General features: G+C 64.5%; 1 protein-coding gene across 6 annotated transcripts; it reads left to right on the top strand.

Moving 5' to 3' along the window:
- Positions 1-409: 409 nt before the first annotated feature.
- On the top strand, positions 410-20,466 carry LOXL3 (lysyl oxidase like 3). Of its 6 annotated transcripts, XM_052780984.1 has the most exons (16): positions 410-509; positions 8,359-8,680; positions 9,350-9,513; positions 10,754-10,965; positions 14,169-14,228; positions 14,487-14,706; positions 15,022-15,202; positions 15,545-15,699; positions 16,591-16,764; positions 16,908-17,063; positions 17,321-17,483; positions 17,761-18,004; positions 18,541-18,656; positions 18,807-18,943; positions 19,420-19,531; positions 19,762-20,466. In XM_052780984.1, exons 2-16 carry the CDS (start codon positions 8,371-8,373, stop codon positions 19,833-19,835), a joined length of 2,478 nt encoding a protein of 825 aa, XP_052636944.1. In that variant the 5' UTR covers positions 410-509; positions 8,359-8,370; the 3' UTR covers positions 19,836-20,466. The 6 variants fall into 6 exon arrangements, with proteins under 6 accessions (XP_052636944.1, XP_052636945.1, XP_052636947.1 ...); XM_052780985.1 differs by lacking the exon at positions 14,169-14,228; XM_052780987.1 differs by lacking the exon at positions 16,591-16,764.
- The last annotated feature ends 1,051 nt before the right edge of the window (positions 20,467-21,517 follow it).

The following is a 21,517-nucleotide window of genomic DNA, read 5'->3' as shown; positions in this document are numbered from 1 at the left end:
GCCGCTCCGAAGGGTGACAGCAGCCCCGTCCCTGTGCGCGGGGCTGCCGTGGGTCCCCCAGCCTGGACGGGGAGCTCGGTGCTCCCGGGCTGGTGGGACCCAGCGGCCACGGCCACGCGGGTGGGAGCAAGGCTCGGAGACCCTCCACGGGCGGGCGGGGAGGGCTGGGCTGTCCGGGGGAAGGCCCGGGGCTGCCCCCCACCCCGCAGCGGGCAGCCCCCCCCCCCCCCGCGACCCTCGGAGCGGCCCCGGAGAGGCGGGGCAGCCCCCGAGGCTCCTGCCCGGGGCGGCGGAGCCGGGGGCGCGGGGCCCGTCCTCGCCGTACCGGCTGCGGGGCCGGGCCGGGGCGGCACGGGGCGGCCCCGGACACTTGGGCACGGCGCGGGGCGGGCCGGGGCGGAGAGGGGCGGCACGGGTCGGCACGGCTCGGCTCGGCTCAGCCGCGCCGGCACTCGGCTGGACGCTCTCGCTCGGCGCTGCCGGAGCCGCGCAGCCCGCGGGGACGAGAGGTACCGCCCGGGGCAGCCGAGCGGGACCGGCCCGGCGCCGGCGGGGAGCGCGGCTCGGACCGGCGCGGCACCGGGCCGGGAGCGGCGGGGCTGGGTGCGCCGAGCCGTGCCCGGCGCCCGCGGAGCCCGTCCGGCCGTGTTACGGGAGGCGGGCGGGGGCGCGGGCGCCGGGGCTGCCGCCTCGCCGGCCCCGCGGGGCCGGAGCGCTGCGCCCGGGGGCGTGAGGAGCCGCGGGGCGGCGCGGAGCCGGGTGCGAGGGGGCCGGGGGTCTCTGGTCGTGCAGCCGCCGGCGCTGGGGCAGGGCCCGGGGCTGCGGCCGTGCGAGGGCCGCGTCAGCGTGCGGGGGTGCCGGTTTCGCTGCCGCAAGCCCCGGTTGTCGGAGCGCCCAGAGAGGATGGGGAGTCGCGCAGAGCCCTAAGCTGGGCCGCGTGTCCCTGCGTGGCAGGGTGGGAGAGCGTGGGTAGTGCCGGCCGCCTGCGCTTCCCACCGCCCCGCAGACCCGGCAGGTTCGTGGGGTGCCGCATCGGGGCTGTGCGGCCGCACCGTATCCCCGAGCGTGCCGTGCGCGGGCTTCAGGAGGCTTGTTTGCTGAGCTGTGGTTTAGAAAGGCCGGTGGAGGCTCAGGCTTTCCGTGAAGATGGAATTTGCTGTAGCCCTTGGAAGAGAGGATGGGTGAAGGGATGTGAGGCGTGAGGGCTGGGGGGGGCTAGGGGAGCATTCTCCCTTCGCTGCTGGCCCTGCGTCTTCCCAGCTGCTCTCCAGAGGAGCAGGCAGGCGGCTGAGCAGGTCACCTGTCTCCCAGCAGCTCCCGATACCGAAAAGCCGGTCGATATGCTATCACTCCAAGCAGCCTGCCTCTCTGCTCCGGGGTGCCTGGGCCCCCCAGACCCGCTGCCTGCCCCTCAGCCCGTCTGGGCTGTTGAGACCATGTGGCTGATGGCTGCAGCGTCTGCACATTCCTCCAGGGTCTTTCCTTCCCTCCTGCAGCTGGTTCCTCCCAGGGCTGCCCCTCCAGAGCCCAGGGGAGCCCAGAGCAGGCAAGCCCTTGGCAGAGCCGAGGGCCCTGCTGTGTCCTGGGAAAACTGGGTGGTGTTTGGAACTGCAAAGAGCTGTACTGTGACCTGCCGCGGCTCCTTAGAGGGTGACAGGGGGACATCAGGTAGCCCAATGGGGCTGGACCCAGAGACAGCAGGGGAAGGGAAGCGCAGCCCTGGCATGCACTCAGTGCTCTGCCCCAGCTGACACCCCGCAGAGCCCCGAGAGCTGGGGTGTGCTGTCCACAGCAGCGTCCCTGTCACTGCCCGGAATGGGGGCACGCAGTGGGACGGTGTAGACAGGCACCCTGCCTTCTGGGCAGTGAGCTCCCAGCTGGCGGGAGGTGGGTGGTGTTAGGAGGTGTCACCAAGCCTGCCAGGGTGGCCCTGGACTGCTCCCCAGTGCTTCTGGCACCAGTTCAGCTGCAGAGCCCTGCTGCCCTCCAGACCTTGGCTGGGCTCAGCCCAGAGCTCTGATCCCATGGGGTCCCTGCAGCCAGGGAGCGGCTGGTCCCGGCCCAAGCCGGGTGGGTGTGTTGGGACTCCCCCAGCTCGTGCACACACGCTCCCGGCACCCCAGGGCTGCCGGGAGCAGGAAGAGCGAAGCATGCCCGTCCAGGCGGCCGGGATTGCAAAAGGGCCAGGCGCTGGGCTGTGCGTGCTGGGGCCCTGGGGAGAAGGAGGGGGATGGAGCCCAGCACCTGAAGCCGTGGGACCCACCAGACCTTCTCCTGCCCCGAGTGCTGGGGATGCGACCCCACGCTCTCAGGGATGTCCTGGTGTGGGCCTCAGCAGAGTGTGACTGTGTCACCCCTTAACCTTCCCAAGGAAGGATAAACAGAGGGAGCTTCTTCCTCCTTGTGCTGGCAGGTTTCCCAGGTCTTCAGTCACTTGTGCTGCTCTGAGTCCTTCCAGTTATCAGTGCCTGGGTTGCTCCATGTCCCCGTGAGTGTGTCCAAGGCTGCTGCTGAGAGAGCATGGTCCCGCGGGGCCCACCATGGTCTGGCCCTTCCCTGCTGCTGTGGACTGGGATGTCATCCCTGTGCCGCAAGGATGCCCGGCCCTTGGCTGCCCTAAGCATGCTGATCAAACATCCCAACTTGCCAGGGGCCCCCGGTTCATCAGGAGCTGCCCCTTCCCAAGGTCTGTTTTCTGTTCACCGGGGTTTCACTGGGGCAGACTGATGTCCCTCTTGAGTGCCCAGTGAGTGCCAAATGGCACATCAGATTTGAACAGTCCTTGGGAGCCAGCAGCCCCCCTGGGCTCTGGGCACCCCTTGTCAGCACTGCTCACCCCCGCCAGCACAGCTGAGCCCCTCCAGGAGGGGCAGCCCCTGTGCAAGACACAGTCGGGGGAGCGGAGAGGTGGTGGGGGCAGTGCCTGGCACAGGAGACCCCATCGTCCACTGGGGCAGGCAGAGCCAGCGAGGCTGGTGTGGGAGCAGGTTGAGCGGTGCCGTGGCTCCTGCTGCCATGCGGGGCTGCCCTCTGCACCGAAGGGTCTCTGCGCCCGTGCCGGCCTCGGCAGCGCAGGGCTGAGGCCAGGGGGGTGTGGGAAGCCCCAGGGTTTCAGCCCTGCAGGGCTCTTGGACACCCCCCCACCAGCGCCAGCTGCGCTGCGGGCCCGGAGATGGCTCGGGGCCTGCGCACGCCCAGCCGGGACATTCCTGAGGTTTCCTGGGCAGTGGCGAGGACCTGGGCTGCTCTCCGGCTCCCACACCCAGCATTCGCTCACGGCCAGCCCGTCCTCCCGAGCCCTTTCCGCTTGCAGCGTGAGTGCTGCTGTGTGTCTTAGCCCACTCGCACGCCGGGGCAGGCACGTTCAATGCGGCACGGCACGGCGCAGGCTGGCCGGTGGCTCTGGCAGGAGCCCCAGTCCAAGACTGTCCCTGGCTGGAGCAGGCAGCTGGCAGCAGTACGGCTGGGGCACTGGGGCAGGTGAGGCTGGGCAGGACTGTGCCCGGCTCCTGTTGAAGATGTGCAGCGGCCAGGGGACATGACTGGACACCCCGTCCCTGTCCCAGGCGATTCCCGGCCCCCTGCCCCTCCCATGTGTGCTGGCTGGCAATGCCCAGGCTGTCTGCACCTCTGCCTTTTGCCCTCCCCACGGGATGCATGTGGTTCCTGCAGATTCCTGGTCCCCTGAAAGCACCAGCTCTCACATCCTCCCGCTGTGCTGCCGGTGGCACCAGCTGTCCCATGTGCCAATAAGGTGGGAGCCGTCGCCCTTGTGGGACCCTTGCTCTCAGCAGGAATAGCCTGTGGAGGGTGGGCAAAGGGGTGCACCTTCCCCTGGCCAGAGGTGGGAAGGAGATGGGAAGTCCCCCTTGGGTCTCTTGTGCTGGGTGATCAGCCCCTCCAGGGTGGAGAGACACCCACCCGGCCTGTCTGTCCCAGCCCTGGCACAGATCTTGTACCCTCCTGCCGTGCCAGCCAGCAGGACTGCAGTCCCTCAAGGCTGCATCAGGGCTGGACCTCCAGCTGGAGGGAAGGGGCCCCAGGCTGAAACCGGGAGATGCTGCGCACGGAGCAGCCCCATCCGCTGGCCTGCAAAGCTGTGCCGCGGCTCCCAGGACAGCCTCGCCGGGGCTGGGGGTGGGCTCCCTGTCCAGGAGCAGCAGGCAGGACGGGGAGCAAAGCCTGCCAGCGGAGCGGGGAAGTCGGGCAGCGTCACATGGCTGGAGAAGAGCAAACGCACTGCTTGCATTTCAGAAAATGGAAAAAGTGATCTGGACAATGAGAGCCCTGTTAGCCTGACCTCCCTGGCACATGGACTCAGAGCACGTTCAGAGAGGGAGATAGTACAGAAACGGGGAAACGGCTTGTGCCGTGCCCCAGAGAGTTCACACTGCCAGCCCGACAGCTATCCTAGGTTGGGTGCAGGAAGTGCCGTTGGCCTGTGCAGACCTCGGCAGGGCATTTCACTGGGAAATTCCAAGATGAGTGGCAGGAGCTGAGGACAGGCTGAGCTGCGAGGGCAGAAGAAGCGCAGTGGGGATGAGGGACGCTGGAGCCTGAGCAGAGGAAAGCCGTGACCCAGGAGAAGAGTGCCGAGGGTGGCGGCGAGCTGGGGTTAATGCAGAGGTGGGTGGCAGAAGTTTGAGCAGGTTCAGGAGCGACTGAAGGACTGTGAAGAAGAGAAATCCACAGTGGGGTTTTAAAGACAGAGGCTGATGTAACTGAGCTGGGGGTGCCAGAGTAGGGCTGCAGCAGGATGTCCCTGCCCTGTCCCAGGGCACCTCCTGCCGCTGCTGTAGGGGTTGGGGTCTTGGGCTGGGGTACGTTCGTCCTGGCCTCACACAGCCGTACGGCTCTCGCCCCGACCAGCGTGGCGTCAGGATGTGGGGGCCCTCCCAGCATCAGCTCTTCTGGCCGTGCCCTGTGCCCAGCCGGACGCAGGGCCAGGTGCTCGTCTGGCAGGGCTGTGAGACCGCAGGCACATCTGGGGCTGCCCCATGCCACTGCAGGGCTGGGGCTGAGACCTGTCATCAAGCCAAGCGGTCTCACTGACGCTGCTGATTTTGGTGATCCTGTTCAGGCTGAGCGTACCAGATCCTGGAGGTCACACTGCTGGGGCCCAGCAGGGACTTGGTGCTTTGCCACACAAAGCCCAAGCACTTTCTCAAGTGCTGTGTTCTGGTATCGGGTCCTACATGCTTTGTTCCTAAATGCACGGGCTTAAATTTTCCTTGTAGTCAAGGATACAGGCTACACGATGCCATTTTACCAGGCTGTCCAGGTCTGTTCCCATCACAGTTCTGCATACTCCCACCCATTTCTGTCTTTGTAGACTGTACCAGGAGAGGACTTTTTTCCTCCTCCAGAAACGGTTTTGCTTTGAAAAGCATGTGATCCTCACCAGAAAGCCCAGTGAATGGTGACTTCCCCATTGTAACCACATTTTAGTTCCAGCAGGTGACCAGCTTTAATCCACTTAGTAGAAGGTGCACTGATTTTGTTGAATGCTAATTATTCATTAAAAGGTGGTGCAAGATGAATTGAATGCCTTCCAGTCTCAGCCTGTTATATCAACACACTTACTCCAATTAACCAAACCTGTGATCTCATAAAAGGTCATACCAGCTTTCTGACATGGACTATTTCTGCAGAATGGTGGAGATTGGCATTAATTGTGCTGCTGTCCTTTAGCATTGTATTGACCCATTGCAAAACAGCCTGGAGCCTGCCTGCAGCCCGCATCAGCAGAGATCATCTTGCTCATTCAGTGCAAGCGCTGGTGAAGCTTTAGTCCTTCTGCACTTGCAGCTTTCCTACTCTCCTAAGGTGCGTTACAATTAGCACTGAGAGGGCCCAAATCTGTGTGTCTTGTGCAAAGTGGCATAGCTCTGAGGGTTTATAATGCTTCATTTGGGCAGGGGGGATGTGACCGATGGGCGGAATAAGAAGTGTTTTATTACTGCTGTGAGATGGTAAGCTCACCCCTTCGCTGCTTTCCAGACAGAGCAGAGATGTGGATGGAGCATTCCTGCCCTGCCTGCCCCTGGCAAGCCCAGACACCCCCTTCCCCGAGCCGCTGGCAGGGCTGGGGTGGCCCTTTGCGCCTGCCCTCCTCTTTTTCCTGCCATAACAGGCTGATTAAAAGGTTCAGCAAAGCGTTTCCCTGCTGCCTGCCCACAAATACGCTTCCTGCTGGGCTTTGTTTTGTTCTCGCAGTGCCAAAGCAGGCAGCTGAGGTGTGGGGAGCCCAGAGCCAGCTCCCACCAACCCCGGGGCTTGCCAGCTGCCCTGAGCCAGGGCGCGTTCCTGCTTGCTGCTGTGTCTCCATCAGCACTGTGGTGTCCCCCATGCCCCAGGCTGTGACAGAGGACAGAGCCAGATCCAGCGCTGATGTGATTGCCCCAAGGGGGTTGGTGTGCTTCCCGCCACGGTGTCTCGCATTGGCCTGGACTGGTGGTGTTGGTCCTTGTTACCCCTCACCCTCTCTTCCTGAGCATCTCTGCAGGCACCAGGCGCGCATCCCAAGGGACTCGCTGCTCTTGGTGGCACCTCCAGTGTGGCGTGTGCCTGAAGGGGCAGGCAGGCAGCAGGGCTGGGCCCCTTCAGGGGTTTTTGTTGGTGTGATGGGCATGGAAAAGGGGCCGTCTCTGGGCACTGTCTTGGTTCATCCTTGCACTGGGTCCAGGAGGCATTCCCAGAGGCTGGAGGGGTGACCCAGCCTCCGACGTCTGGAAGAGTGAACAGAGCAGGAACGGGGCCGATTCCTGCTAGTAGACCCTCTGTGGCAACGCTGGCCCAGATGCTGGAGGGGCGGTGGGTCAACCGCATCAGCCCCCAGCCCTGTGCTGGTGGCCAGGCTGCCGGCAAGGCCCTGGAGAGGCTGTGCTATCCAAGGAGGGACTCCCCAGCCCCTTCGCTCTGTGGGGTCCCCATTCCAAAGCTGCTGCAGGGACCTTGCTGTTGCCCTGCAGGTGCTGAGGGGCCAGGAGCAAAGGGGCAACATGAGGACAGGCCTTAGTCCAGGGAAAGGGGCTCCTACAGCACGGCACCTGAAGAGCAGCCGTGGTCCCTGAGGATGCCCCAATATACCCCTGCAGTCCCACCGAACTGGTGCGTAGGCAGCGAGCCGTGAGAGAGCGGGGATGAAGGCTCTCAGGGAAGCGTGCTGGCTAAGGAAGCACACCGGCACCGTGGGGAGGACCTGCGAGAAGGGTCCCTGCAGCACAGCCCCACGCTGGGAGCATGTGCGGGGTTTGCATTTGTTTTCCTTCCTCTGTAACCCTGTAGCTAAACATTGGAGTCTTAAATCACCCCTACCTGTGGGTAAGGCACACCTTATTCCTTTTAACGTTGTCTAACGACAAGCACAATCTGTGTGAGTGCAGCATGCAGGATCTGCTCTCAGGGTGGGGGATGTAGGGTGCAGAGACATATTTCTGGTGGGCCTGTCGCAGGGGTCTCCCAGGTTTGGGAGTGTGCTTTCCCACCTGTGGAAGGGACTGGCTGGACGCGTGACGTGACACTGCGGTGGCAGGAGGCAGGCAGGTCACCGTGCCGGCGGTGCTGAGTGAGCATCGGAGCTTGGCTGTCAAAAGCATGGCGAGCCCAGCCTGGAGCGGGGCTGACACCGCCCGTGCAGAAATGCTGTTCCTGGGCTGCCACGGCACCCGCGGGGTTAAAGTGGTCCGAGACGGGGTAAATGGGAATAGTGCACTGGGAAGGGAAGGTGGTTCACAGAGAAGTGTTTTCACCATTGTTTGCCGATGGGCCTGGTGCAGGAATACCACATCTCCCTCAGGTATTCAGGGAGCCACAGATGTTATTGGAGGGCTGGAGAAATGCTGCACAGAGAGGAATGTGAAAGGCTCCGGCTGCCTTGCTCCTCGCAGTGGGCAGGCGCGTGGGCTGGCAGCCCCTCACGACCAGCGGCCGTTGCACTGCTCGTGGTGGATCAAGCTCCTGGCCGGTCCAGCTGGGCTTTCCCCGGGCCCTGGTCCTGCTCCAGCTCCCTCTGCTCTGGCAGCCGATCCCCCTCCTTTCCAGCTGACTCTCCTGGGGCTGACGCACACCCCTTCGCCTGTCTGCCATCACTGCCCTTTGGCGCAGAAGATGGAACCCAGCGGCACAGTGGGATTTCAGCAGTGGCCGTTTGCGGAGGGGTGCGAGGTGCCGGGGAGGCGCTGGGTGGGCAGCAAGAGTGGGATGGCTCTGGCCAGGGACGAGATGCGTGGGCGTGCTGGTACTACGCGGAGCTGTGTGTGAGCAGGGGGTTCAACCAGCACAGGGCTGGATCAGGGGAGCTGGCGTGTCAGCACAGCTTGTGCATCCCCCGTACCCTGACCCTTTCTGCCCTTGCAGAGCCAAGCTGCCATGGGAAGCTGCGGCACGTGGGCATGGCAGGAGCTGCTGGTGCTGCTGAGCAGTGTGTGGCTGTGGGTGGGCAGCGGCCAGCCCACCCCCCCAGGCTCCACACACCCCCCCGGACCCCAGCTGAAGTTTCGCCTGGCTGGCTACCCGCGCAAGCACAACGAGGGACGCGTTGAGGTCTTCTACAACGACGAGTGGGGCACCATCTGCGACGACGACTTCACGCTGGCCAACGCGCATGTGCTGTGCCGGCACCTCGGCTTTGTGGCTGCCACTGGCTGGGCCCACAGCGCCAAGTATGGCAAAGGCATCGGTAAGAGAGGGGTGGTGGGCACAGCCCCCCATACTGCATGGGCTGGGGCCAGCCTGGCTGTGGCTACACATCAGCCCGTTGCCACGCATGCACTGTTGGCGAGGTGGTGGGGCTGGGGCAGGCAGGTCTTGTGTTTGCTGAGTGCCCGGCAGTGTGCGCCTATGTGCGCACACGTGCATGTATGCACATGCACAGTGGGCTGGGAAACTCTGCATGTTTGTGTGTGAGCTGCTGTGCGTGTATCCAGGGCATAGGGTGGTTGCAGGCATGCACTACAGCTGCTGGGCTGTGCTTGCCCCTGGGTGGTGTAGTGGGGCTGCAGGTCTGGGCTGATATGGGCATATGGTGCAGAGATGTAGCGGGCCATGCTGCAGGTGAGCTGCTGTACAGACCCCAGCACGCACATTACATGGGGGCTTTACATCTGGCAGAGCAGCCCCTTGGGGAGGTGGAAACTCCCCATCTGCAAATCCCCAACTCGGGTCTTTACTCTTGGCATTTCGGTGGCCTTAGCTTTGTGCAGAGGGAGGGCTGCCCCCAGCCCAACATCCACACTCCTGCTGTACGCCTGCGTCATCCCTGGCCATGCTCTATGGGCACCTTCCCTGCTCCCGGGGGGATGCTGCATGGGCTTGGCCCCTCCTCACCCCTGGCCCTGGTGTCTGGCAGGGCGGATCTGGCTGGACAACGTGAATTGTGCCGGAGGCGAGAAGAGCATTGGGGACTGCAAACACCGGGGCTGGGGGAACAGCGACTGCAGCCATGAGGAAGATGCGGGTGTCATCTGCAAGGATGAGCGCATCCCAGGCTTCAAGGACTCCAACGTCATCGAGGTGAGGAAGCTGCTGGCCAGGGTGGGCAGCCGGTGCTGCCCCTGCCCAGGAACCCGCAGAGCCAGCTGCCGGGAGCTCTGCCGTGGGGCAGCCCTGCCGTGGGGCAGCCCAGCCTGGCCTCAGTCCTCCCTGAGTAGTCGGGAGGCAGCTCCCCCACCACACACGGGCACGCTTCCATGTGCAGGACCGGGGGACCCTGTCGGTGCCTTCCCTCAGCCCTAGCACAGGGGCTGTCCCCATCTCCCCACGGAGAGGGGAGCATGCTACCCCACTGCCCTGGCACCCTGCACCCGCAGTGCCCCTGAGTCGCATGAGCACCTATTTCCCTGGGGTGCCCCAGCCCAACCCGGCTCTGGGGCCATAGGGAGCAGTTGGCACTAGGGCAGGCAACCCTGCAGCAGGCACATCCCTCCCCTGCCCTGCCCTGCATGGGAGCGCGGTGCTGCCGCAGCCTCCGCCGAGCATCCCGAGCTGCTGCTTCCCCCAGCAGCTTCTCTGGGCCAGGGGTTCTGTCTCACACCTCTGCAGCCTGTTTTCTTCTTTCTCCTGCCTGCCGGGGACCCTCAGTCCCAGACCTGCTTCTCTACGCTGCATTCCTCCAGCACGCTTGGCCTCTCCCTCTCTCTCTTTCTCTCTTCCAGGCTCTCTGTTTCTCAGACCAGCTCTCGTGGCTGCTCTTGTCTTCTCAGCTGGGGCTCCTGTCCCCCCCAGCCACAGTGCCTGTGGAGGACGAGGCTCTGCTCAGGATGTGGCTTGGGTGTGGGGACATGGCACAGCTCTGGGCACAGGACAGCAGGTCTCCTGCGAGGCGAGGGGGGCTGGGGTCATGTCCTGCAGGCTGTGCCCAGTGTCCCAGCACCCCCTGCTGCTATCCTGCTCTGGGTGGGTGCCTGTGCTTGGGGCGGTCTGGGCACCCTCCGTCTGGGTGCAGGATCCTGAGGTGACGGGATGGCAGCGGTGGCTCTCCTGGCTGCACGGCTGCACTCCCAGGAGATGCACCTGGGGGGCCAGGGGGGTGTGGGGCACTGGCTGCACAGGATGGGATTAGGTCCTTGGCCGCCCAGGGCCATCGGATGTGGCCTGCAGGGATGCAGGACCTGGCCGTCCCTGTTCCCCACCTGGGACTGGGGACCCCGTCTCCTGCAGGTGTCTGCATCCTTGGGGCATCCCTGGCAAAGGGCTGGCAGGGAGCCGGGGCGGCGGGGTGCAGCGCAAGCCTGGGCTGACCTGCACCCTGCAGACCGAGCAGAGCCACGTGGAGGAGGTCCGCCTGCGGCCGGTGGTGTCCGGGGCCCGGAGGCAGCTGCCGGTGACGGAGGGCATTGTGGAGGTGCGCTACAAGGATGGCTGGGCACAGATCTGCGACGAGGGCTGGGACAGCCAGAACAGCCGTGTCGTCTGTGGCATGATGGGCTTCCCTGCTGAGAAGAAGGTCAACAGGAACTTCTACAAGTGAGTGAGGCCAGTAGGGAGCCCACGGGACTGGGGTGTCAGAGCAGAGCTGGGGGCACGGGGCTGGGGCAGAGCCGGGGACAGTGCCAGGGACACAGGGCAGTGCTGGGGGGACAGCATGGGGGGCCATGCTGTTGGGCGTTGTGGCTTCCCAGCGTCCCTCCCATCCCTGCTGCTCACCAGTCCTAGCCCCAGCTGGCCGTATGGGCACTCGCTAACCAAGCTGGGGGGCCATGGCGTGGCTGGGGGGCTGTGGCTGCCCACCTGCCCCGTGCAGTACTGCAGAGGATGCTCCAAGATGGCAGCTTTTGCTCCCTGTCAGTGGTACACCTCCACATTTCCCTCCGGTGTGGAGTGCGGAGGTCCCTGTCCCGAGGGAAGGTTTGCAGCTGAGCCGGGCAGGGGTGCCCCAGCAGCACCCTGGCCCAAGCGAGGGGGGTGGGCATGGACATGCTGCCCACGGCGTGGGTGCCCGGTGCTCCACGCGCCCCTGACCGGGCAGCTGCGGTGTTGCTCCCGCAGGCGGTTGAAGCGCGCAGCCAGGATGAAGGGCCAGACCCTGAGGCCAGGCAGCAGGTAAGGGGCCGGGTCGCCCCATCTGCTGAGCCCTTGGCAGAGCTGGGCTGTCCGGCCCCGCCGGTCTCTGCCGTCAGAACGGATGCTGGCGCAAATGGATCCGGACGGAGCAGACCGAGGGCTCTTGCCTGTGCACACCGGGGTCCCCCATCCCCCATGAGAGACAATCTTTCTCCCCGGCCGGCCATACCCCAGGCAGAGCAGCCCCCATCCCATGCACCAGGTCAGAGTCCTGGCACGGGGGTTAGGGTCTGCAGCGCAGACCCACTGTGGGCAGGATCCCCTGGGAGGCACAGAGAGAGCTGCAGCGTCCTGTGCTGCAGCCCCACGGGGACCAGGAGGCCTCAGAGCGGAGCCATCTCTCCTGGTGGATGGGGAGGGAGGGCTGTGGAAATGGGCTGCTTTCTTGCAGAAAGCAGCAGTGGGGAAGCTGGAAAGGCTGCGCACCCCTCCATTCCCTGCAGGGTGGGTTGACAGTGTGGGGTGGTGTGGACGTGAGAGCACTTGCTCAGCAGTGCTAGCAGTGATGGGCACCAGGGTGATGGGCACGGCAGTGCTAGCAATACTGGGCACTGGTGTGATGGGCATGGTGTGGCAGGTCTTGTCCCGAGTGCTGCATCTGCTCAGGATCTCTTGTACCCTCTGCCCACTTGCTCTTGCTGCCTTTCTGCCAGTCCCAAGGGATAGTCTGGCTGCACTTTCCCTCCATCCCTGAACCCTGCTGCCGGATTTGGTGGTGGGTGCAGCGAGCCAGGGCCCATCCTCTCTGGGTTATGGCATGGCACCTCTCGCCTGAGCCTACTGCCGCATGGGGACACTGCTCTGCCCCCAGCACACCACCTTGCCCTGGTCCCACCACCTTCCCGATCCCAAAGGTGCCCTACACTCTGGACCCATCACGAGCTCTTCATTGTGACACTTCCCAGCTTTGTGTCCACAACAGGCGTCCTCGCCAGCTTCTGCAGCCGTGCCTGCGCTGGTGATGGAAATCCAGATGGGGTCAGCCCGTGGGGTCTCCTCAAACCCCCACCCACAGGTCCTGCTTACTTCAAAGTGCTGTTATTTGTCTGGTTTGGTGCTGACTGCCCCTTTTCCGATGAGCGGGTATTTCCCCTGCAGAGCTGGGTGAAATGCTTTGCGAAGTCCATGAAGCTGTGGTCTGTTGCCTTCTCTCTGCCCGGAGCAGGAGCTGTCTCCTGAAAGCCATGTGCTGGTTTGACGGGGCTGATCAATTTGGGGCTGCATGGCTGCAGTCATACGTGGGGTCACAGGTTAATCCAGGCTGGAAGGGACCTCAGGGAGTCCTGGTCCAACCCCCCGCATGGAGCAGGGCCAGCTGTGGGTCAGCCCAGGACTTCATCCAGTTGGCTTTTGAAAACCTCCAGGAATGGAGATCCCACAGCCTCATGGCCTCTGCTCCAATGGTGAACAGCCCTCATGGGGAAAAAGTTTCCCTTACACTGAGTCTGAACCTCGCGTTGCCAATCACGCCTGTTTTCTCTCGTGCTCTTCCCTCCTGCGGCTGGAAGAGCTGGGCTCTGGCTCCCTGACAGCCCCTTGCAGGTGCAGGTCAGCTGCTGTCAGAGCCCCCTGAAGCCATCTCAGCCCCAGGTGGGAGCAGCCCCGTGCCCCCGTCTCTCCCCCGGCCCCAACTGTCTTGGTGGCTCTCCTCAGGGCTTGCACTGCTTAGCTGATGTCTGTCTTGTACTGGGGACCCAGAACCGAGTGCAGGATCGAGATGTGGTTTCATGAGTGTGAGTGGGTGCTGATATCCTCCAGCCGGCCATTTGAATCCTGGCTCCTGGTAGCCCCATGCTGTGTCCTGGGGCTTGCTGGGCTGTGCAGGCTGACCTGAACCTGCTGCTGGCCAGCGGGATCAGTTACCAGGCTTGGTTTTGTCTTGTCCCTGGGTGGGTGTCAGTCACCTGCCCTGTTTTAGGGCACCTTGCTCTTCACTCCTTGTGGTCCCTGGCGTTTTGGCCCTGCTCGGCATCTTCCCCCTGAATGAAGCAAAGCATTTGAGCGTGTTGGGACCCTACATGTGTGCCAGGCCCCAGGCAGCCTCTTCTCCGCACCCCTCAGCGTGCGCCCGGGGAGCTCCCCTTGCTGGCAGTGGGTCCTTGCAAGCCTGCAGCGAGTCTCACCATGCCCCACGGCACCGGGGAGAGCACCCGCCACCTTCCCCGCTTGCTTGGTGCTGTGCTTCCTCGGCGCCCTGCTCCCCTTGGAGCACGGCACAGTGACGTTGTCTGGTGTCTGGACAAGGACATGGGCACACCTCACTTGTACCCAACAGATCAAATCATTGCTGCTGGTGTTTGATCTTCTGCTGTGTGACAAGGCGGCACGGGATGTTGCTGCATCCGGCACAGTTTCCTGGTGGGACGCGGGCAGGAAACTGCATCATTGCTGTAGAGGGCAGTTGTGTCACATTGCTGGCAGCAGATGATGCCATTGCACCCATGCGTGACACAAAGGGGACGTGCATGAGTCTCCCTGGGGGGCCAACGTGTCCAATTCAGTCTTCAGTGAAAGTCGGGGCAGGCTGTGCTCCCTATGTCACTGCAGCCAGCAGAGGTGACAGCCTGAGGCCCCCGGCTCCTTGATGGTTGTTTTCTGTTTTCCAGGCTGGCCTCCAAATCTCAGCCTAAACAAAAGCGCAGGGAGGACGTAGGGTCCAAGAAGAGGTAAATGGCTCCAGCGGAGAGCCTGAGTGCCAGGATCCCCGCTCAGCCTCGCCAGAGCCGTGCGTGTCCCCATGCTGCCGGGGATATGGGGCAGGCAGCTGGCGAGGAGCGGGTGACCTGCAGGCACAGCGCATCTCTCCCTGGGGGACAGTGCAAGGGGCACGGACAGAAAGTGCAGCTGCAGGCAGGGCAGCCATTGACACCTCCGCTGCCGGCTGGCCGTGCCGGTCGCGTCTCAGGGCTCCTCTCTCCTTGCAGGCTGTTCACGGAGCGGCAGCAGCTCAACTACCGCCTGCACTCTGTGTCCTGCACGGGGACGGAGGTGCACCTCTCCATGTGTGCCTTCGAGTTCTACCGGGGCAACGCCTCGGCCGCCTGCGGGGCCGGCATGCCCGCCGTCGTCAGCTGCGTGCCCGGGCCCCTCTTTGCCACTGGCAATGCCCACAAGAAGAAGCAGCGCCAACAGCAGCAGAGCCAGGTGAGCCCCGTGGGGAAGGGGCCGAGTCCTGCAGTGGCCCACAGCTGGCTGCTGCCCTGCTGTAGAGCTCTGTCCCTCAGGCTGCACCTGAGAGCGGGTGTTCAGGTCCCTGGGTGACCACCTCATGGTGCAGGACGTGGGGATGGTGTCCTGTCCCTGCACATCCCAGGAGTCATGGCTAGCAGCCTCTGTGCCGCACTGCGCTGTGCCACACTGTGCCGTGCTGTGCTGTGCTGCGCTGTGCCGCACCGTGCCATTCAGCACCACGCCATACCGTGCCGTCCCGTACCGTGCCCTGACCCTGCTCCCCTGCAGCCACGGATCCGGCTAAAGGGTGGCGCGAAGGTCGGCGAGGGCCGTGTCGAGGTGCTCAAGAGCAGCGAGTGGGGCACCATCTGTGACGACCGCTGGAACCTGCTGTCAGCCAGCGTGGTGTGCCGTGAGCTGGGCTTTGGCAGCGCCAGGGAGGCCCTCACCGGGGCACGCATGGGCCAAGGTGAGGGTGCTGGGGGCCACGGTGAGTGTCCTGGGGTGGAGGGGCCAGGCATCGCCTCCCGGGCCTGCACATGAGGCACTTGTCCAGGCACAAGGCTCCGCTGGGCTGGGGAGGGCCACGGCCGGGCTTGTCCCATGGGCGCCTGGCTGCCAGTCGCACGTGGTGCAGGGCTTACCCCGAGCATCCCCAGGGGACTGTGGCCGCTCGACCGTGCTGCCCTGGGCAGCAGCCATGGGGGCCAGGAGGGCACTGGACTCCCTCGATGGATGCCAAGGAGCAAGGACAGCCATGGGGACAGTATGGCCGTGGCTGTCCCTGTGTCACATGCTGTCCCCCCGGCAGGGACGGGTCCCATCCACATGAACGAAGTGCAGTGCCTGGGCACCGAGAAGACCCTCTGGAGCTGCCCCTTCAAGAACATCACGCAGGAGGACTGCAAGCACACAGAGGACGCGGCCGTCCGCTGCAACATCCCCTACATGGGCTACGAGACTCTGGTGCGCACCGTGGGGGGGCTGCCAGCATCCGCGGGACCACGGTGCCTGGCAGATCCCGGCATCGGGGTCCCCGGAGCAGGGTGCTGGGGGAGGGCCCACGGGACCCGCTGTGGGATGGTCCATCATCTCTCCTCCTCTGAACCCCATCGCGCCCCACGCATTTCCCCCTGGTCTGAGGCAGGGCTGCCTGGGGGGGCTCGGGGATTTTGCAGGTGGGAGTCCCAAGCTGCCCCTGTGAGGAGAGGGGTGGAAGGGAGGCCACGGGGGGGGGTCTGGGCACCCTGTGGTGCCCTGCTGCGTGGGGTGGTGTGGGGCAGCTGCTTCCTGCTGCTCTCTCTCCCTGCTGCCAGCCTGTGCCAGCTCCCCAGCAGAAGCACCAGAAAAAAAATCACTGTGGGCCAACCAAGACAGATTTTTTTTTTTTTTTTTTACTGATGATGAAATGAGCAAATGGAGCTCCCTGTTCCTGTTTGCCCTAGCCTGTCATTTCATCCACTTCAGGCTTTTTAATCATATTTAACTCTCTCATACCTGTCATTTCTGAAATGAGAATGCCATTTCAAAATGAACCATTTTCCCTGCTTTGGTGCGACAATTCCCAAACTCACAAGCAATTTCTTGGCCCCAAACCCACCATTTTTGGTGAGTTCCCTGCCGACCAAAGCTGTGCCTGACTCTACTCAGCTCCTGGCTGCCACCCCCCCACGTGTCCTGAAGCCCCCAGCCCAGAGCCCACCCAGGCGCTGCAGCACGGCCCTGGCTGCGCCGGGGACGGGGCAGCTGCAGCCGCTGCAGGATGGGGACTGGGGAGGACTGTCCTGCGGGACGTGGCCCCAGCAGCAGGAGCATCACTTGTGATGATGATGATGCTGCCACTGCCTTTCTCCACAGATTCGGCTGAGCGGGGGCCGGAGCCGCTTTGAGGGGCGGGTCGAGGTGGCGGTGGGGGCTGGCGACGGGGACCAGCCCCGCTGGGGTCTGGTCTGCGGCGAAGGCTGGGGTACGCTGGAGGCGATGGTGGCCTGTCGCCAGCTGGGTCTGGGATTCGCTAACCACGGCTTACAAGTAGGTGCCAGCGCCAGCTTGGCCAGGGCAGCGAGCCACCACCACCACTGCTCCGCGGGGACGGGGACAGGGACGGGACGAGGATGGGGTGGGAGGCAGCATGGCGCGGGGTGCCTGCTGACGGCCCCAGGGCTTCCCCGCAGATCCGCCTAGCCGGCGGGAGGACGGCGTTTGAGGGCCGCGTGGAGGTGAAGCGAGGCAGTAAGTGGGGCATGGTGTGCAGCGATGGCTGGACCACTAAGGAGGCGATGGTGGCCTGTCGCCAGCTCGGCCTGGGCTACTCCCTGCATGCGGTGACGGTAGGTGCCGGCGGGGAGGCCCCCCAGGTGACACCCCAGCGAGCACAAGCACCGGTGCTTCCCGGACGGCCGTGGGGCTGTATGGGGTGACAAAGGGACGTGGCCGCTCCGTGCCGCGGGATGGGACCCTTGTGGGCAGCCTGGGCATCTGGGCAGGGCTGCGCCGTGGCGGGGCGCTGGCTGCAGCCCGGCGCGTGCGAGCCAGGGCACCCACAGCAGCCAGCCCTGCCACCCAGCTTGTCTCGCCCCCTCCCCAGGAGACATGGTACTGGGACGCCAGCAACGTGACGGAGATGGTGCTGAGCGGGGTGAAGTGCGCTGGCCATGAGATGTCCCTGAGCCACTGTCAGCACCATGGCACCAGCCTGAACTGCAGGAACACGGGCACGCGCTTTGCCGCAGGTGTCATCTGCTCTGAGAGTGAGTGGCGATGGGGACTGCGGGCAATGGTGCTGGGGGGCCAGGGGCTGCAGATAAAGGGGCTGTGAGCAACGGGGCTGCGGGCAATGGGGTTTGCAGATGATGGGGCTGCGGGGTCGGCCTGTGCCCAGCTGATGGGGAGGGCACACGTTCCCCCCTGGCTGGCTCAGCCCTGCTTGCCCTGGGCGCCCGCCCTGTCCCTGCTGCTTGCCCCATCCCTGCCGCCCGCCGAGCAGCGGGGCGGCTGTCCGTCCCTGAGCAGCCGCCTGCTCCCCAGCCGCCTCCGACCTACTGCTGCACGCCCCGCTGGTGCAGGAGACGGCGTACATCGAGGACCGGCCGTTGCACATGCTGTACTGCGCCGCCGAGGAGAACTGCCTCTCCAGTTCGGCCCGCCTGGCGAACTGGCCCTACGGGCACCGTCGCCTGCTCCGCTTCTCCTCCCAGATCCACAACAACGGTCGCGCCGACTTCCGCCCCAAGGCTGGCCGGCACTCCTGGGTCTGGCACGAGTGCCACCGGTGCGTACGTGGCACGGGTGGGGATGGGCACACAGGCAGGGTACCATCCTGGGGCGGGGGGGGGGGGGGGATCGGGTGATGGTGCTGCTGCGGTGGGCCGGCGAGGGTGATGCTGGTTGAGGGTGAAGCCGGGGGAGGCACCTTCTGCTGCCCAGGGTCCAGTTTTGCCTGCTTTGGCTCAGGGCTATCCCTGGATGAGCAGCGTTGGGGATGGAGGGGCAAGGACCGGGCTGCAGGCTGTGCCCTGCAGCTGAGCTCCCCCCCGCCTGCCTGGGCCACCTGGCTGGGGACAGCCATGTCCTCTCCTAGTGCAGGACTGAGCTCTGCCCGACCTTGCAGCACTGCGGCCCCAGAGCAGGGGCTGTGGGGACCTTTCCTGACAGCCAGGGGCTGGGCAGGTGGTGGGACGCCTGCTGCAGCGCAGGGCGAGTCTCCCGTGCGGTGCGCGGGTCTCCTCCTCTGCCCCGAGCATCCTCCAAGCTCCCCAGCATCCAGGCACTGGTGCAGCCAGTGCGCTGCGGGGCTCCCTCTTGCAGGCACTACCACAGCATGGATATCTTCACCCACTATGACATCCTGACCCCCAACGGCACCAAGGTGGCGGAGGGACACAAGGCCAGCTTCTGCCTCGAGGACACCGAGTGTGAGGAAGGTGGGTGCCGTGAGGTTTTGCAGCACCGTCCCTGCCGTGGGGCTGTCTGTCCCCAGCCATTGCGCGTGCTGGGGCCAGGCTGGGCGGGCGATGCGGGGGCTGCACAGAGGGCTGCAGCAGGGATGAGCCGCGATCTCTTCCTGCCCGCAGATGTGGCCAAGCGGTACGAGTGTGCCAACTTTGGGGAGCAGGGCATCACTGTGGGCTGCTGGGACCTGTACAGGCATGACATCGACTGCCAGTGGATCGACATCACTGATGTCAAGCCAGGCAACTACATTCTGCAGGTGCTGCAGCGGACCCACTCCTGCCTCCTCTTACAACCCTCCCATATGCACCCCCACCCTCTGCCCTGCACCCCCAGCTCTCCATGTGCCCCAGCCACCCGGCCCTCCCTCCCCTGCTCTCTGAACAGGTTGGAGCACGGTGGGGCTGGCAGGGTGTGTGCTGCCTGTCCTTGTGCCCGGAGACGTGCAGGGCTTGTGTGGGAACTGCTCAGGCACGCTTCAGCCCAGGTTTTCTGGCTCAGAGCAACACTGCTCATGGGCACATGGTGCGCAATGACAGGGCCACCCCACCATAGCAGCGGCCACCGGCTCCTTAGAGCCCTCCAGCACATCCCTCTGCAGATGGGGAGACAAGTCCTGCCGGGGCTGGGGTGCTGGGCGTCATGTCATAGGCAGCAGCTCCAGTGAGGCTGGGAAGGCCAAGCTGACAAGGTGTGGGGCAGGGGGCTGCAACCCTCACTGTCAGTGCCCCACAGGTCGTGATCAACCCCAACTTTGAGGTGGCAGAGAGCGACTTCACCAACAATGCCATGAAATGCAACTGCAAGTACGACGGGCACCGCATCTGGGTACACAGCTGCCACATCGGTAATAGCCCCGGGATGCGGCAAGGGCACGCTGGGGCATAGGGGTATCCTGGCAGGGTGCCCCAGGAGGAGGGCGAGGGGGTTGCTGCGGGGCTTGGGGTGGGATGGCCAGGCTGCTGTGGGGAGGCAGGGGCGGGGGTCCCGGGGGCAGCTACAGTGGGAGCGGAGGTGCTGGCAAGGCAGGTGACATGCAGCACTGGAGCTGACAGCTCTTGTCCTCTGCCTACGCAGGCGATGCGCTCAGCGAGGAGGCCAACAAGCGGTTTGAGCAGTACCCGGGTCAGCTCAACAACCAGATTTCATAGGATCCCGGCCCTCAGGGAGATGGGCATCTCCCTCCCTCATCCTGCACGGGTGGGAGGAAGCTGCTGGGGGGCCGGCGGGGAGGCCTTATGCCTGGCACTGCTGCCACCGTGCCCTGCCGGGGATTGCCCAGGACTCACCATCACCAGCTGCCCTTCCCCACCTTGGGGAGCTGGTGCAGGAGGCACTGCACACCTGCACCTCCCAGCCTGGGGCCACCACCCCAACCACTGGCCAGAAGACTCTGTGCCCACGTCCCCTGGGCTGCGGCACATGGGTACAGTCCAGGAGGTCCTGTACCCCCCACCGTGCCCCCCTCTGCTCCCAGTCCCTGCTGTCCCAGCTGCACCCAACCTCCTGCTCCCCCATCCTGCCCTGGTTCCTCTCACCCCCACAGCCCTCCCCTGGGCTCTGCCCTCAGCTGGCCCCAGCAGGGCCCAGGACCCACCACCCACGCAGGGACTTGCACCCCTGCACGGCCCCGGCCGAGCCCCAGGGAGCCCCTTGTCCCGAGGATGGCGTGGCTTCCCTGCCCTGGCAGCACTGCCTCCGGCTGCCCGGCAGTGGTTCCCACACCCATCTCTTAGCTGTAATTTTATTTTCTCTATAAAGTTGTTAGTTCTATTTCCCCAATGGCTGCTGGCTCTTCTCTGGGCTGGGACGAGGAGCCTGGCAAGACCAGGAGGCACAGTGTGGCTCATGCTGCAGGGCTGGCCAGCACGCTCTGGCAATGAACATGGGAGCTGCCCCCCTGTCCCCACCTCCAATACCCACATGGAGCAACGAAGCTCCCCCCTGCCCATGCAGCCCTGGCTGGGCAAGGACTAGCCCCACACCAGTACCCTGGAAGATGCCTGCACCACCCTCAGCCAGTGCTGGGCTAAAGAAAGACAGTACTGGTCATTCTGGGAGAAACCCATGTGGGTGAGAGGAAGGGGCCAGCAGGAGCCAAGCGTAGCTGCTCTGGCCTGAAGCAGCCCCACAGCACTGCACCTGTGGGAACAGACGGGGCTGCCCTGGTGCAGCAGGGATGTGGTGAAGTGCTGGTTCCCCCACACCAGATGCAATGCAAATGTTACCGAGCAGAAATCCCACCACGGGGCTGTGACCCACAAGGACTGCAGTCTTGCAGCAGAGATGGGCTACCTCGACTGGTGCGGAGGGAACAGAAGCGCTTGGGGCAGAGAACAAAGACATGACACAAGGGCAAAGGGAGGGACATCCCAGCTCCTGTGGCTCTCGCACCTCAGCCACACACTCTGGTCCCATCTACAGCAGAGAGCAGCACGGAGAGGCAGCTTCAGCCACCTCCACATTGCTGGGGGACAGACTGCTCTTCCCGGTGCCCAGGGAGGAGGAGAGGGGCAGCCGGTGGCTGGGCTGGGGCAGGCCCTGGCTCCAGGCAATGGAAAGCACTGCGGTCAGCGCAGCCGGAGCAGCTATGTGAGAAACACCGCCCGGCGTCTCAGCTATTTCCCCTGCGAGCAGCTGGCTGGGGCTTGCCAGGGGAGCAAATTCCTCTGGCGAGGCCAGGGCCGCCTGAAAGGAGGCCTGTTCTCTGGGGCAGGAGGAGCGCAGGGGGGGGAGCAGCAGCTCAGAGCCGCCCTTCGCCACAGCACCCCCAAGGAACTATGCTTCTTTCATCTTCTAAAAATAACAGGCAGGGGCGAGGGCTCGGAAGCCC

The sequence above is a fragment of the Harpia harpyja genome, chromosome 2 (assembly GCF_026419915.1).
Source record: "Harpia harpyja isolate bHarHar1 chromosome 2, bHarHar1 primary haplotype, whole genome shotgun sequence".
In the NCBI taxonomy this organism is placed as follows: domain Eukaryota; kingdom Metazoa; phylum Chordata; class Aves; order Accipitriformes; family Accipitridae; genus Harpia; species Harpia harpyja.
This window is presented reverse-complemented; position numbering and strand designations above follow the sequence as displayed.